The sequence below is a fragment of the Mustelus asterias genome, chromosome 6 (genome assembly GCF_964213995.1).
Source record: "Mustelus asterias chromosome 6, sMusAst1.hap1.1, whole genome shotgun sequence".
In the NCBI taxonomy this organism is placed as follows: domain Eukaryota; kingdom Metazoa; phylum Chordata; class Chondrichthyes; order Carcharhiniformes; family Triakidae; genus Mustelus; species Mustelus asterias.
Window position 1 is genome coordinate 27,887,360 of NC_135806.1, and position 18,157 is coordinate 27,905,516.

Consider the following 18,157-nt stretch of genomic DNA (forward strand, 5'->3'; position numbering starts at 1 on the left):
TGGAGGGTGGGATTAACTGGGTGATGCGCGATTGATTCACACGGGAGACAAGGTCGTACCCGGGAATAAAGGCTTTTATTCACAACAAGAATAGAGCACACTGCTTAACAATACTATCCCAGACTAAGGGCTACTAGGAAGTAGCAGTGACTTTTATACCCCTGTAAGAAGGCGGAGCCAAACGGTGTGTACCACAGAACAATGCTAACAGGTGGAACACCCGAACCCTAACCCCAACAGCAACAAGAGTAACATATGTACAAGTACCCATAGTGGTAACCATCTATGGTTCACCACACTGGGTAGCTCTTTCAAAGAGGCATGATGGATTGAATGGCCTCCCTCTGTACCGGAAGATTCTATGATATAAATAATGGCTGGAATTTTACCGCCCCGCCCACCATGGGGATCGTAGCAGGCGAGGGGTGGGCCCGTCGACCTCGGGCGGGATGTTACGGTTTTGGGAAGAACGAGACCGTAAAATCCCACCCAATATATGCATGAGACAAAGGGAAGCATATTGTGAGAAATTAAAAAAGAAATACAGACATATATAAAGCACAGCGTGAGAAGTTTTTAAAATGGGAAGTGTGAAAAGTGAACTAACCTTTTCTCACAGCAAGTAGTTGGAGTGTGGAATGCACTGCCTGAGAGTGTGATGGGAGCAGGTTCAATTGGGGCATTGCAGAGGGAATTAGATGATTATTTGAAAAGAAACAATGTGCTGGGTTATTGCGAGAATAGTCATGATGTGGAGATGCCGACGTTGGACTGGGGTAAACACAGTACGAAGTCTCACAACACCAGGTTAAAGTCCAGCAGGTTTATTTGGTAGCAAACGCCACTAGCTTTCGGAGCGCTGCCCCTTCGTCAGGTGAGTGGGAGATCTGCTCACAAACAGGGCATATAAAGACACAAACTCAATTTACAGAATAATGATTGAAATGCGAGTCATTTAAGACTTGATTAGCTGTAAAGATTCGCATTCCAATCATTATTCTGTAAATTGAGTTTGTGTCTTTATATGCCCTGTTTGTGAACAGAACTCCCACTCACCTGATGAAGGAGCAGCGCTCCGAAAGCTCGTGGCGTTTGCTACCAAGTAAACCTGTTGGACTTTAACCTGGTGTTGTGAGACTTCTTACTGTTATTGCGAGAAGGCAGGAGAATGGCACTGGGTGAAATGTTCATTTGAAAAGACGATGCAGACTTGGTGGACCTAATTGTGAAGAGGACTGAAGAGGCTCCAAAAGGTTAGAGATGGGTTAGGGATCTAGCAAAGGGAGTATAACATGGAAAATGTGAAATTGTCCATTTTGGCAGGAAGAATTCAAAAGAAGCATATTATCTAAATGATGAGGGATTGTAGAGTTCTGAGATGCGGAGAGATACAGGTGACCTCGTGCATGAATCACAAAAGACTAGTAAAATCAAAGAATCCTTGCAGTACAGAAGGAGGCCATTCGGCCCATCAAGTCTGCACCAACAACAATCCCACAGTATCCTCGTAACCCCACATATTAACCCTGCTAATCCCCCCAAAACCAGGGTCAATTTAGCATGGCCAATCCACCTAACCCGCACAACTTTGGACTGTGGGAGGAAACTGGAGCACCCGGAGGAAACCCACGCAGACACGGGGAGAACGTGCAAACTCCACACAGACAGTGACCCAAGCCGGGAATCGAACTCGGGACCCTGGCGCTGTGAGACAGCAGTGCTAACCACTGTGCCACCGTGCAACCCCTAAAATTCAAATTCCACCATCTGCTGTGTCGGGATGCATGTAGGTACAGGAAGTGATTTGCAAAGTTAATAGCATGTCATCACTTACTGTAAGTGGAATTGAATACAAGAGTAGGGAGGTAATGCTTCAGTTATACAGGGCATTGGTGTGACCACATCTGGTCTCCTTATTTAAGGAAGGATGCAAATGTATTGGCAGCAATTCAGGGAAGTTTTACTGAACTATTGGCTGGAATAGGCAGATTGACTTATAAGGACAGGCTGGACAGGTTAGATTTGTATCTGGTGGAGTTTAGAAGAATAAGAGGTGACTTGATTGAAACATAAAAGATTCTGGGGGGACTTGACAGGGTGCATGTGGAGAGGATGTTTCCTCTTGTGAGAGAATCTAGAACTAGGGGTCACTGTTTAAAAATAAGGAGTCACCAATTTAAGACAGAGATGAGGAAAAGATTTTTCTCTCAGAGGATTGTGAGTCTTTAGAATCCTGTTCATCAAAATGCGCTCACCTCAAAATCGGAGAATCCCTCCCGAGGTCAATGGTCCTTTGCATGGTCCGCCCCTCGGCTGCTACGGTTCCCGTAGTGGGCAGGACGGGAAAATTCTGGCCAAAGTCTTTGTATACTTTAAAGACAGAGATAGATAGATTTTTGATAAGCAAGGTGATGCAAGGTTATCAGGGATAGGTAGGAATACAGAGTTGAGGTGGGCGGTATGGTGGCACAGTGGTTAGCACTGCTACCTCACAGTCCCACGGACCCAGGTTCAATTCTGGCCTCGGGTCACTGTCTGTGTGGAGTTTGCACATTCTCCCTGTGTCTGCATGCGTTTCCTCCAGGTACTCCCAATTTCCTCCCACAGTCCAAAGATGTGTGGGTTAGGTTAATTGATCATGTTAAATTGACCCTGGTGTCAGGGGATTAGCAGGGTAAATATGTGGAGTTACAGGAATAGGGCCTGGGTGGGATTGTGGTCGGTGCAGACTTGATGGGCCAATTGGCCTCCTTCTGCACTGTAGGGATTCTATGATTAAAAGCAGATCAGCCATGATCTTATCAAAGGGCCAAGTGACCTACTCCTGCTCTTAATTTGTATGTTTGTATGGCCTCCTTCTGTACTCTAACAGTTCTGTAATTCTGTGGAGCAGACCCCAGTCTGACGGAAGAAGATTTATTTCCACTTCACTATTTATAGCAAGTGTATGAGTTAATTAAAAAATATATATACACTTATGATTTTGCTATAAAGATCAAACAACAGCACTACTTATATTTATATAGTACCTTTAACATAATAAATGCATCCCAAAGTCTTCACAGGAGGGCATGCAGGTGTCGGAAAGGAATTCCAGGACTTGGGGCCGAGGCAACAGAAGGCACAGGGGTCAATGGCAGGGAAATTAAAATTGGAATGCACAAAAGATCATAATTATAGAAATGCTTATATCTCAGTGGGTTTTGTGGCTGCAGGTGATTACAGAGATAAGGGAGGACCAAGGCCATGCAGGGATTTGAAAACAAAGATAACAATTTTAATATCAAGATATTGCGTAGATCAACAAGCAGAGGGGCAAAAGGGAATGGGACCCGGAATTTTGGACGACTTCAAGTTTACAGAGAGTGGAATGTGAGAAACCAGTCAGAAGCACACTGGAATAGTAAAATCTAAAAGGAACAAAGGCATGAATGAGGGTTTTAGGAGCAGATGAGCTGAGACTGAGGTGAATTTGTGCAGTAGTATGGAGGTAGAAATAGGCAGTCTTAGTGATGGCACAAATATGGGATTGGAAATTCGGGATCAAATGTGACACCAAGTGTACAAACAGGCTGGCCGGAATTCTCCAGCAGTTCACGACGGCGGGATTCTCCATTCCTGCTGGCAGCACACCCCCACTCACGGATTTCCTGCTGGCGTGGGGTGATGTCAGTGGGAATTCCCACCGGTGGAAAACATGTGGCTGGGAGGCCGGAGAATCTTATCCATTGACTTAATCACAGCCTGTTGCAAAGGATATGGATGGTGTTAGTGGCTAGAAATGGAGTTTGAAATGGAGTCTGAAAATAATGGCTTTAGTCTTCCAAATATTTAACTGGAGGAAATTTCTGCTCATCACAAATTGAATTTTGGATAAACAGTTTAAATATTTTTCAACAGAGGAAGGGTTGAGAATGGTGGTGACATGGTAGAGCTGGGTGCCATCAGCATATATGTGAAAACAGACACTTTTCTCCCCCCCTCCTTACTAACAATGTGTGCACCATTATTCTCTAGTGTCAAGAGGAAAGAGGGGAATAGAGAAAAGTGAAAGAGGAAATTACTTCTTTTTAGATTACATTAATTTAACTTAAACTTAGCTATTGAACTGTGATAGGACAGTCGCTGCAAAAGTATTTTCTTCCTGTTGAATTCTTCTCCTGATACTCATAGCCTGACACTGAAGGGAATAGGGGCTGGTTGGAATCGTTCCATGCCCCTTGCAGATTAGAATGCTGTCAGTTCTGTATCACAAATTGATTTCACTTCCATGTGGATTGCAAAGTGACTGCTCTTCCTGTGTGCTCTGATAGTGGGTGTTATAAGACCTTCCTCTCTGACATCTCTTCATCATTAAATTGACAATTATGCTGCCGTTATCCTGAAAACGGCATGCTTTTAGAGTAATATGGATGCACAGCATTAAATTATACTGTCCACTCATACCACTCTTTAGCGAGTCGAGAACAGCATTCTGCGCTTGAAGTCAGTAACTGCCTATATTAAACTCTACTCATTGGCCTTTCAAAGATAGAAATTATAGGGTAGTATATTCGTTCCTTTGCAAGTTTGAGACAGAAAGGAGGTTCAAATAGATTGAAGGAGATTCATAAATTATAATTCTATATCTTATGAAGCTTATTGTATTGATCCTGAGACTAGTGTGAGACAAAGAACCAAAGGTTGTTTCATATCTGATGTCAAGTTGATCCCGAATTGACTTCAGTTCTCTTGTAATTCTGTGTTGCCATTAAACAAGAACTATTTTGCAATGAGACATTTTGAGTGGTACAACTTAGAAGTCTTCATCTTCTTAATGTGTGCATGTGTAGTTAATGTGAACAGCTATCTTAGCCCTCTCATCTTTGGCAGTGTTCTGTGCTAAAGTCCAGGATCCTTTATTTGGGTTTCTCTTCTTTTTTAAAGAAAACAGCATTTTAACTATGTTAACTATTAAAATTGAATAAAAGGATTTTTCTTCCATTTCAATGATTGAGTCTCTCATTTAATCCTTTTCATTCAGGAGCTAGCCAGCCGGTTAGGCCTCTGAGTTGAGCCTATCATTAAGGCCACCATTTGGACAGTAATTTGCCTGAATTGCTGGAAAAGGAATCTTCTCTTGGGACTAGAATGCTATCCCTGAATTTCAGTGGCACAGACCTGGATATTCGTTGCTGGATCGGAAGCACAGGATCAAGACGATTCCTGGCTCTTCAGCCCGACCCAGGAGAAAGTTCCCCAGAAGCGCAGATTTTTGTTGGGTTCTCTAGCAGTCAGGCTCTCTACCCCAGAATGAGTGTGGAGGCTGGCAGGTATGGAGACGAGCTCGGTGAAAAGCCTGTCTCTGTGGTCCGGCACGATGTCCAAGATTTTTAAAACAGCAATAAATAAAAAACCAACTGTCCAGTAGTCACCCATCACACCCCCTCACCACCCCCCCCCAGTCACATCGACACTTCCCATGCCCCATCCATGACAATGCAAACCACCTCATGGCTTCTACCTGCCCACCATGGCCCCTCATATCCTCCATACCAACCCCCATGGCCCTTTACAACCCCTATGCTAACTTGGTGTTAACTCATATCAAACCGCACCCCCCACCCCCCACCACCATTCGCCCTTACATCTACCATGCCAATTCATCCAGTATCCACCATGGGCTGACCTCAGAAACCATACTGAGGTTAAATTAAGTGCAGACTTTATTTCAAAGTTCCCAGAGAACCCCTGACAAAGATCCAACACTCAGGCGCACTTTCTCCTGGGTCAGGTTTGTGGGAAATAAACAGACTCTGTGCTCCTGACCTGGGACCAAACATCCAGACTGCAGTTGTTGTTGTAATTCAGTGTCGGGGAATTGATACCCACATGTTATATTAATACTGTGTGGATATACATATGCTGCTCACTGACTGGTTAGGATCAGATTCAATGGACAGACAGGACAATGGAGAGGAATGCTGACTGAAGGGATTGTGCTTATTGGTCACTATCACTTTCCCCTGACAGCAGAGAGATCAGATTGATAACACAAGTTCCATTCACTGACAAAAAGATGCAAAATCTAAAAGTTGGTTGTTGGGTGAAAATATTCGGGGCTTTTTTTTCTTTCATTGCAATAGAACCACAGAATCATAGAATGTTTATCGTGCAAAAGGAGGCCATTTAGGACTCTGAGTCTGCACTGACTCTCTGCATCATATCCAGGCCCACCCTTCCCAATCCAGCCTTCATCGATAGAATCCCTGCAGTGCAGAAAGAGGCCATCTAGCCCATCGGGCCTGCACCGACCACAATCCCACCGAGGCCCTATCCCCTTATCCCTACACATTTACCCGCTAATCCCTCTAACCTACACATCTCAGGACACTAAAGGGCAATTTTAGCATGGCCAATCAACCTAACCCACACATCTTTAGACTGTGGGAGGAAACCAGAGCACCCGGAGGAAACCCACGCAGACACGAGGAGAATGTGCAACTCCACACAGACAGTGACCCAAGCCGGGAATCAAACCCAGGTCCCTGGAGCTGTGAAGCAGCAGTGCTAACCACTGTGCTACCGTGCAGCCCCATAATCTTCAGCTACCATGGCCAATCCATCTAACCTACACATCCCTGGATACTAAGGGGTAATTTAGCATAGTCAATCCTCCTAACCTGCACATCTTTGGACTGTGGGAGGAAACCAGAGCACCCAAAGGTACATTCTTTCTGTCACATTAACAACCAACATCCCAATTAAATGTTAGTAGAACTGCACACCCTAATGAGAAAAAGTTTCAGGGTTGGGAACAGGTACTGTCCAATATCTAACTCAAGTAAATGCATCATAGTCTGCAAAAACATTTTGGATATCATTGTCTGCTATCTGTAATAGCTGAAATACATGAAGTAATAAAATCATCATTGTGTTTTTGAATATGAAACGGAAGAAAAACCCAGTCAGTAGAACGTGGTATTATGTACCTGCTATAGGCATAGTATAAAATTTCCTTGGTTATAAAGTGAAATAATGATCTAAGGCTAAGCATAGCCATATTTCTACATTATATAAAATGACAATGCTTCAAAGTAGGAATGTTGGCCTGGATTTTGCTGGCATAATAATGTTCAGGCTATCAACACTCTTTGTTATTATAGTGTAAATCAGACAGTGACTTATGGTGTCCACACTTTTTTAAAAAATCATTCATGGAATGTGGGCTTTGATGGCAAGGCCATCATCCCTAATTTCCCTTCAGAAGATGGTAGTCAGCCAACTTGTTAAAATGCTATAGTACGGTTTGTGGGAGGGAGTTCCAGAATTTTGAGCCAGCAACAATGAAGGAATGGTGATGTAATTTCAAGTCACAATGTTATATAGTTATGTTGCCGCGTCCCTTATTCCTCGAGAGGCATAAAGTGTGCGGATTTGGGAGATATTGTTGAAAAAGCCTGGGAAAGTTGTTGCATTGCATGTTGTAGCTAGTACACAGTGGAGGAACTAAATGCCAATAGATGTGTGGTGTCAATGGATTGGGTCAAACTTCTTGGGTATTGTTGGGGCTGCACTCATTTAAGGCAGTGGAGAATATTCCATCACACTCCTCACTTGTGCCTTGTAGATGTGGAATGGCTTTGGGGAATCAAGAGATGAATTATTTGCTGCAGATTATCCACCTCTGGATAAAGTCCAACAGGTTTAGTTGGTAGCAAAAGTTGCAACCATAGTAGTTATCTAATTGTTCCAGTAAGGCTTTTTGTAAATGGTGATTTTCCCCACAGGACATCAATGGGGGGGGATCTGATGATGGTAATGCTGTTAAGTGTCAAGGAGAGTTGGTCAGACCATGGGTGGGATTCTCCAGCCGTGCTTGCCCCCAAACCGGAGAATCCTGCCCAGGGTCACCGGACCTTTGCGTGGTCTGCTCCCTGCCTGCTACGATTCCTGTGATGGGCGGGACGGGAGAATTCCACCCCCCGCCCCAGCCCCCCCCCCCCCCCCCCCCCCCCCGCCTCCATGTCTTTTGTTGGACAAGATTCATACGTGTGCAGCGTGAATTTCACTTTCACTCAATTGTCCAGGACTAAATGTTTTCCGGGTCTTGCAGAAAGGTTACTGTATTGACCCGAGAGGCAAACTTTATTTCTCACTTCATGGATGGTGCCTGACATGTTGAATATTTTGAGCATTTTTTGTTAGTGTTTCAAATTTCTAGCGTCTATGGTATTTTGCTTTTGTATTAGCGGATACTTCATCCTGATTCCCATTGAGTTCCGTTTTGCTGGATCTCCCTGATGCCGCACTAGGCCAGATGCTGCCTTGATATCAAGGGCAGTCACTCTTACCTCATCTCTGGTATTCAGCACTTTTGCCCATATTTGGACCAAGGCTGTAATGCGATCTGGAGCTGAGTGGTTGTAGCAGAACCCAAACTGTGGGGGCAAATTTCTGTTTCTCCGACGACTAAATTAGATGGGAAAAGCAAAGTGCTGCCCACCAACTCCATTGCTGGCTTTTCCAATCATATTTTTTGGCCATTTCTAAAGGAGTCCCCAATCTAAACACAATAAAAATTAGAGGTTGCCCCTCACTGACAAGGGGACGCCCCCACTCCCCAGGCATAGCCCCCCTCTCCCACCCACCCGCTCCGCCACAGGAACTCCCCACACTCACAAACCCCACCCCCCACCCAGGAATCCTCCCTCCCATGGAAATGGGAACCCCCACCCCACCCACATGTCCACCCCCCCCCCCCCCCCCCCCCCCAGGGAATTCTCACCTCATGGACCTCCCCGTCAGAAGCTTCTCTCCCCGGCACTGCTCCCGGGGGGCATCACCGGGGGAAGTGTCAGGGGGAATTCTGAGACACTGCTGGGGGCAGTGGCAAAAGGCAGTTCCAGCGAGCAGTACCCCAGGCATCACCCCCACCCCTGGGGGGCTGTACTTTGCTGTAAACCCCCGGCAGGTTCTCTTCACCAGGTCCCTATTTGGCAAAAGCTGTTGTAAACCCCGCTGGTATAACATCATGTTGGGGGCCCGTTAATGTTATTAGAATGTATGGTAATGGGGTTCCTGACCTTTCATCGTGGAAACCCCATTACGTCATTGACAGGGGTGGGGGAACAATTGGAACAAGAAATCCCGACGGCATACATGCCATTTGGAGGCTCCCACTGGATTCTCCGCCCCCACCAGCTTTCCCATCCATGAAAACAGGAATGAAAAATCCCGGCCTGAGCATCAGTGAGTATGTTGTACTACTTGATAACTCTGTTGATGATACCTTCCATCACTCCGTTAACTATTGAGGGTAAACTAATTGGGTGGTAATTAGCTTGATTCATTTTGTCCTGATTTTTATGAACAGAACATATCTGGGTAATTTTCCACTCTGTCGGGTAGATGCCAGCGCTGTAGCCAGCAGAGTGCTTCTGCCCTGTCTTTTGCGCTCATGCTGAGCATTGCTATTATTGAAGATGGGGATATCATGAAGCCTCCTCTTCAAATTAGCGGTTTAATTTTCCGCCACCACATATTTCTGGATGTGACAAGACTGCAGAGCTTTGATCTGATCTGTTGATTGTGGAACCGCTTAGTTCTCTACACAGCTTTGTTTAGCATGTTTTCTAACTTATCCATTTGTCTGTACCTCATTTGTAGATGCACCTTGTTCTGCTCCTAGTATAATCTTCTATATTCCTCACTGAACCAGAATTCACTCCCTGCTTTCAGAGTAATAGTAGAATGAGGTATATGCCAGGTCATGAGTTTACAGATTGTTGAGTACAATTTTGCTGATGCTGATAGTCTATAGCGTCTCATGGATGCCCAGTTTTGATCTGCTGGATCTGCTCTGAGTCTATCCCTTTAGCACAGCAGTAGTGCCACACACACGATACAGGTTATCCTCAGCATGAACGTTATATCCACAGGGATTGTTTCGTTGGTACAGGCAGTCCCCGGGTTACGAACGCCCGACTTACGAACGCCCGACTTACGAACGCCCGTACTTACGTACCGACCTCCGTAAAGCCTATTATTTTTAAAAATCGAGTTACATACAATGGTTCGTACTAACGAACGGGCGGACTACATTGCGCGACGCTCAAAACACTGCGCGTTTTCAGTGGTTCGTCGGCCCGAGGGAGAACAACGCCACGCCGTCGCCGCCATTTTAAGTCGGATCGTGTAAACACTGTTGTGTGCGTTGTGTTTTGACTGAAATTTTTCGTGTGTTTACCCTCGTAACTGTTCCGAGTTGCATACAAATTCGACTTACAGACAGACTTAAAAACGGAACTCGTTCGTAACCCGGGGGCTGCCTGTACTCCTGTCAATGCTGTCTTGACAGATGTGTCTGTGACAGGTAGATTGGTGAGTAAGTGTTGGATGTCAGATTGCTAGATTGATGTGAGATGCAGCAAGTCCCTTTGAACACAAGAACTAGGAGCAAGAGTGGACCATTCAGCCCCTCAAACCTGCTCTGCCTTTCAATAAGATCATGGCTGATCTGAATTTGGCCTCAACTGCACTTTCTTGTCTTCTCCCCATAATCTTTGGATACCCTTGATGATCAAAAACCTATCTAACTCAGTTCAAGGAAGTTGATTATTCATTTCATCCATTGCTCTCTGGGGAAGAGAATTGCACCGACTAATGTCCCTCTGAGAGAGACAAATTCTCCTCACCTCAGTCTTTAATAGAGCACCCTTCATTTTTAAACTGTACCCCCCAGTGCTACATTCCCTCACAAGAGGAAGCACCCTCTCAGCATCCACCCCTTCAAGAGCTTTCAGGATCTTATGGGCTGTAATTTTCAAGCACCCCAGCATCTTTGGACGGCACACCAAAGATGTGCTAGGGCATCCCTCTCACAACTTCCCAGATAAACATTTTCACCACAATTCCTCAGATGCGCTACCTTCCCAGGGCAATTGCGCTGTGCTGTGAACCATCCAAAAAAGTAAATTAAATTGCTAACTTTGGATGGTCCACCGAGGTTACACTAATAATTAGTTTGAAAATAGAAGAATTAAAACCTCTTCTGACTTCTGGGTAACTACTTTAAACACCAAGACTCATCCCCACACAAGATTCCCCCACACACCTGACCTCCAAGGGGATTCCTGCACAGATCCCCTGCCCACTGGTGGACCCACCCACCTGCGTCCACCCCAGCTGCCATGTTCAACCCTCACCAACATCCAATCCCTCCATCCATCAAATTCTATCCACTTATCTTATAGACACTTAGCCTATTATTTTGAATCAGACCTTTAAACTTATCAGCTTTACAACAGCTAAGGCAGTAAAAAAAAAGGGGTGTCCTCCTTTATGCCAACTCTCTTAGACTTCAACGTTGGCCTTTGGGGACAGCTGTGCTGTTTGAATCTCACGCAGCCTTATCAGAAGGGTGGTTGAGATAGGCACAGAAGAAATTTGCCATAGGTCAGTGGGTATGAAATAGCAATCTGATACTGATTGCCGCTCCGAAGAATTTACGGCCTATGTTTCGATAAGATCATCTCTGATCCTTCTAAACTCCAATAGCCTTCCTCTTAAGATAACCCTTTAGTTACAGGAATCTGTCGAGTGAACCCCCTCCTAATTGCATCTAATGCAATTACACCTTTTCATTGAATCATAGAATCCCTACAGTGCAGAAAGAGGCTATTTGGCCCATCGAGCCTACACCGATAACAATCCCATACAGGCCTGTCCCCATAATCCCATATATTACTCTGCTAATTCCCCTGACACTAAGAGGCAATTTAGCATGGCTAACCAACATAACCCGCACATCTTTGGGTTGTGGGAGCTTGTACCAGGAAGCCCAGATCCCTCTGCTCCATACAGTTCTGCAGTCTCTCTCCATTTAAATAATATACTGCTATTCTAAAGTAGACAAGTTTGCCACGCGGACTTGGGGAGAATGTACAAACTCCACACGGTCAGTCACTTGAGGCCAGAATCTAACCTGGGTCCCTGGTGTTGTGAGGCAGCAATGTTAACCACCGTGTCACCCACTTTTCTTAAGTAAGGAGATAAAAATTGTACACAGGACTCCTGATGCAGTGTAAGTAAGACACTGTACTGCGGTAGCAACACTTCCCTCCTTTCATATTCTATTTGCCTTGCAATAAATAGCAACTCTCTACTTGCCTTTCCAATCACTTGCTGTACCTGCATACTAACCTTCTGTAATACATGTACCAAGGAGCCCAGATTCCTCTGCTCCATACAGTTCTGCAGTTTCTCTCCATTTAAATAGTATACTGCTTTTCTAAGGTGGACAAGTTTGCCTAAATGGACAAGTTCATGTTTTCCCAAATTATACTTAATCTCTTAATTATTTGTCCACTTACTTAACCCATCTATATTCCCTTGTAGAATATTTATGACTTCTTGAGAACTTACTTTTCTATCCAGCTTTTTATCAACAGCAAATTAACATATCATACATTTGGTTCCTTCATCCAAGTTATTGATATAAATTGTAAATAGTTGAGATCCCAGCACTGATCTCTCTGGCACTCCACTAGTAACCAACCTGAAAATGACCTATTTAACCTTACACTCTGTTTCATGTTAAATAATCCTCTATCAGTGCTAATATTTCACACCCTAAATCATGAGCTCATATTTTGTTCAGTAACCTTCGATGTGGCACCTTATTGAAAGTCTTCTTTAAATCCAAGAATGCAAAATCTAGAAGTTCTCCTTTATCCACCTTGCTTGTTACTTCCTCAAAGAAATCTAATAAATGAGTCAGACATGTTTCCTTTCATTAAACCATGTTGACTTTGCTTGATTGCATCATAATTTTCTAAATGCCCTGCTATAATAAATTTCAACAATGCATTTTCCCAATGACAGTTGTTACTCTGACTGTCCTATAGTTTCTTGACTTCTGTCTCCCTCCTTTCTTGAAAGAAATGTTACTTCAGTGATTTTCCAATTCACTGAGACCTTTCTAGAATCTCGGTGACAACCAATGCGTATAATAACTCTGCAGCTACTTCTTTAATGACTCTAATGGCGGCACGGTAGCACAGTGGTTAGCACTGCTGCTTCACAGCTCCAGGGTCCCGGGTTCGATTCCCGGCTCGGGTCACTGTCTGTGTGGAGTTTGCACATTCTCCTCGTGTCTGCGTGGGTTTCCTCCGGGTGCTCCGGTTTCCTCCCACTGTCCAAAGATGTGCGGGTTAGGTTGATTGGCTAGGTTAAAAATTGTCCCTTAGAGTCCTGAGATGCGTAGGTTAGAGGGATTAGCAGGTAAATATGTGGGGGTAGGGCCTGGGTGGGATTGTGGTCGGTGCAGACTCGATGGGCCGAATGGCCTCCTTCTGCACTGTAGGGTTTCTATGATTTCTATGATTTCTAGAGTGCAAACCATCATGTCGAGGGGGTTTTTCAGCTTTTAGTTTTAATAGTTTTCCCAGTGCCTTTTCTCAGTGATTATGATTTTTTTAAGTACCTCCGTCTATTTTGCCTCATGATTCCCAAGTATTCCTGGGATTTTATTTTGTCTTCACGATGAAAACAGACACAGAATAGCTGTTCAATAATTCCACCATTTCCTTGTATAACATTATTAATTTCCAAGTCTCACCGAAGGAACAAATGCTCACTTTAGTTACTCTTTTCTGTTTTTGTATTACTAGCTAGCTTTTTCTCATCCTCTGATTTAGCTTTTTTTTTTGTCATTCTTTGCTGGTTTCTAAAATTGGTTCAATCTTCTGATTTTCCACTAATCATTATATCATTATATGCTTTTTCCTTCAACTTGAAAATCCCCTTAACTTCCACGATGGACAGCACATCCTTGTCAATGGGATATATCTTTGCTGATTTGATTTTGATTTGATTTATTATTGTCACATGTATTAACATACAGTGGCTTGTTATACAGACAAAGCATACCGTACATAGAGAAAGAAAAGAGAGAGTGCAGAACATGGTGTTACAGTCATGGCTAGGATGTGGCGAAAGATCAATTTAATGCGAGGTAGGGCCATTCAAAAGTCTGGCAACAGGGAAGAAGCTGTTGTTGAGTTGGTTGGTACGTGTCCTCCTATTTTTGTATTTTTTTCCCGACAGAAGAAGGTGGAAGAGAGTATGTCCGGGGTGCATGATTATGCTGGCTGCTCTTCCAAGGCAGTGGGACAGTGTCAATGGATGGGAGGCTGATTTAAGTAATGGACTGGGCTTCGTTCACAAACCTTTGTAGTTTATTGTGGTCTTGGACAGAGCAGGAGCCATATCAAGCTGAGATGCTATGGTGCACCTGTAAAAATTGGTGAGACTCGAAGCGGACATGCCAAATTTCCTTAGCCTCCTGAGAAAGTAGAGGCATTGGTGGGCTTTCTTAACCAAAGCGTTGGCATGGAGGGACCAGGACAGGTTGTTGGTGAACTGGACACCTAAAAACTTGAAGCTCTCAACCATTTCTACTCCATCCACATTGATGGAAACAGGGGCATGTCCTCCAATTATGCTTCCGGAAGTCAATAACTATCTCCTTTGTTTTGTTGACACTGGGGGAGAGATTATTGTCGTCGCACAGTTCACCAGATTCCTGTACCCCATCTCATCATTGTTTGAGATCTGGCCCACTATGGTGGTGTCATCAGCAAACTTGAAAATCAAGTTGGAGGGAAATTTGGCCACACAGTCACAGGTAGTATGGGGCTGAGAACACAGCCTTGTGGGGCCCTGGTGTTGAGGATGATCATGGAGGAGGTATTATTGCCTATCCTTACTGATTGCGGTCTGTGGGTTAGGAAGTCTACAGTCTAGTCGCAGAGGGAGGAACCAAGCCACAAGCCATGGAGTTTGAAGATGAGTTTTGTAGGAATAATGGTGTTGAAGGCTGAGCTGTAGTCAATAAATAAAAGTCTGACATAGGTGTCTTTGTTATCTAGGTGTTCCAGGGTTGAGTGTAGGGTCAGGGAGATGGCATTGTGCTGTAGACCTGTTGCAAATTATAGTGGATCCAGGCAAGCTGGGAGGCCAGGATCTGGGAGGCCAGGATCTCGGATGCCTGACAGTTATGGGGGAGGAGGTGATTTTTCAAAAAAAAATCAGTGTTTTGGGTGAGCTGAGTTTCATGAATTTACAGCAGTCTGTGCAATACAGATGCCATTAGGTGATTCACGCCAGTGAGGGGGGTGGGTGTGAAGCCTGAACCCGCTGGAGAGGCCGGCAGCTGAGTGTTCATGTTGCCATAGGGCATGCGCTGATCTCCTGGTATACTGGGAGATTGGTTGTCATCTGGCCCCTGATCGCCAGCCTGACCTCTCCCCCTCCCCTCAATCGCCAGCCTCCCAGTGGCTGGCCCCAATTTCTGGTGGTCAGCCTCACTGATAGTCCCCATCCCCCATTGCAGAATTCCCTCTGCTCCTACCTCCTCCCATCTGGCTCCGCCACCTCAGGCCCCACCCCCTTGGCACTGCCAGTGTACCAGGCTGGCAGTGCCAGATGCTTGTTTGGCAATGCCAGGGTGCCAGACTGACACTGCCAGTGTACCAGGCTGGCAGTGGCAGGGTGGCACTGCCCAATGGACACTGCTTCCCAACCCCCCAGAGGGCCTCAATGGCCTCCAGTCCCACCAGTGAGACTTCCCTGCTGGTGGGAATCTTCATTGCCGAGATCAGAGAGCTAAGTGAGCCTGTACAAAACTGTCCAGAGCTCGCTATTAGCCTCATGCCATTCCCCTTCATCCAAAGGCGAAATTGAACCTGGGTCCCTGGTACTGTGAGGCAGCAGTGCGAATCACTGTGCCACCCATCTTCTGTAGTCTATCCCATTGAAGTTCTTGTTAGACTCCTGTGCAGTTGTGGTTGAATCTAACTCTCACAACGGCGGTTGTGAGTGTTAGATTCATGTATTTCCTTATCATCACTGTCTTCTTGCTCATCCACCATTGCCTGGCCAGGTGGCAGCTATTGAGCTTCCACAAAGAAAAAGGTGCAAGGCTAGGGTTGTGGTGAGAGGGGAAGTGCATGCTTTCATCATCTACTGCTTGTAAATCAGAAGAGATTATGGAATGAGGAGAGGTAGGTTGCAAGCAAAAGGGTAACTGAGAGGATACCAACACTTTTTGTGCTTCAGCCCTTCCTTGACAAGACTGCTCTAATGATCACCACCATGGGCTAAGAACAACCAGTCTAGCTGGTATCCCCTGCTGGTTAGGTCATGTTGCTTCTGGTTATCCACAAGCTTGACCTGTGAGCAAAATGAAACTGTCATTGAATGTGCTGCAATGTGTTTGAGTGACATGGTCAGCCTGGTTGAATAGCTATCAGTGTGTGCAGACTGTGAGATGTCATAGAGTCATTGATGTAGGTATGTAGCTTTTAGCAGTGATAAATATGTGAGGGGGAGGTGAAGCTATGCACGTTAGGTTTGAGTTGTGAATGGTAGATGTTGTTTGTAGGTGAGTAATTCAATGTATTGAGCAATATGTAAGGATAGTAAGGCTGTTGGTGGGATATTAGATTTGAGGATACTTTCATTCACTTTGACCATTAGTGTGAGGCATTTAGAATCTTTGGTGTACTACATTTAGGTTCTCAGAGCTTGCTTTCTGGCTCACCTACAAACAACATCTACCAATCACAACTCAAACCTAACGTGCATAGCTTCACCTCCCCCTCACATATTTATCACTGCTAAAAGCTACATACCTACATCTATGACTCTATGACATCTCACAGTCTGCACACACTGATAGCTATTCAACCAGGCTGACCATGTCACTCAAACACATTGCAGCACATTCAATGACAGTTTCATTTTGCTCACAGGTCAAGCTTGTGGATAACCAGAAGCAACATGACCTAACCAGCAGGGGATACCAGCTAGACTGGTTGTTCTTAGCCCATGGTGGTGATCATTAGAGCAGTCTTGTCAAGGAAGGGCTGAAGCACAAAAAGTGTTGGTATCCTCTCAGTTACCCTTTTGCAATGTTTGTTATCAGAGTTTCTTGTTTGCCTGTGGATGGATCACGCCTCTCCAAAATGTGCAGTGCAGTGTCAAACAATCTTTGGAGTTTGCTCTCTGCCATGTTGTGCCTTTAATGAGTGTTCTAAATCACAATTAGAATGGCTTTCAGCATCTGTTCCATCCACAATGCAGCTCCCCTTTAAGAGGTGCAGTGCAGGATAGGGTGAACTGATAATAGTCTCTTTTTGTGCCATTTCTCAGCACTCTGCACTGGCTACATGCTGCAGGATGATACCCCATCACAATCCCCGGCCCCAGTTTCAGGCCTTGTCCAATTTTTCTTCCTCTGTCTCCCAGTGAAGGTTCATTAATCTGATTGATTGAAGAGGTGAATTGTTGTTTGTCATGTTCACATTACTGCTCTGCAGAGGGCATCATGCTCTATTGTACTCCTGGGACCTTATACAGGTACTCGAAAGCTCACAAGAATCTGTCAGCGAAATGTACAGCAAGTGTTGTCCAGCACTACTAGTTGCCACATCAGGGCCAGAATTCTGACCAGTGTCAATGTGCAAAATTTAATCCAATAAATGTATCTTCATGAAAAAGTGCTTGCAAGTCTTTTATTAGGCTAGCAAATCTAGTCTTGTTCCCTTCATAAATTTCACTACAAATTACATCATTGCATAAGATGTTTGCAAACAAGTGTAAGAAGGTTTGCCAATCTGGGAGTTTTGATGTACTTTCCCTATTTGTTCTAGAGTGTCTAACTTGTTGGTGGAGCACAATACAATGGGTCTTAGTGTCTACCAATCTGTGGGAGAATGGCTGGAGACCCTTAAGATGGGAAGGTACACAGAGAATTTCAATGAAAGTGGATACACCTCACTGGATATTGTGACAAAAATAACGTTAGAGTGAGTAAATTCACATTCTTCTTTGCTGTTTATGCTGTTTAGCAGGGATTAGCAGGATGGAGTCTTACAAGTTATTCAACTTGAGCGTCAAATTCCATAAAAAGGAATATCCATTGAATGAGGAGTCATTATGCCTTACTGTGCTGCTATCCGATCAGTGCTTTGTGTCCTGTCCAACAAACACACTCTACTAAGAATGGACAACATTCCCCATTACGTGCACTGACTTCGATTTTGCCATTGACTTGGACGCGATTGGGTCAGTAGTCAAGCATCTCCGACTGTTGTTATTTTAGAGGAGGAAG

At 44.7% G+C, this 18,157-nt stretch overlaps 1 protein-coding gene across 1 annotated transcript in view; it reads left to right on the forward strand.

The window, feature by feature from the left end:
• Window positions 1-17,856, forward strand: part of LOC144494794 (ephrin type-A receptor 5-like) — a 393,151-nt gene extending 375,295 nt beyond the window's left edge. The window contains exon 16 of the mRNA XM_078214142.1: window positions 17,697-17,856. Coding sequence (XP_078070268.1) covers window positions 17,697-17,856 — 160 coding nt within the window. The remainder of the gene's footprint in view (window positions 1-17,696) is intronic.
• Window positions 17,857-18,157: the final 301 nt, after the last annotated feature.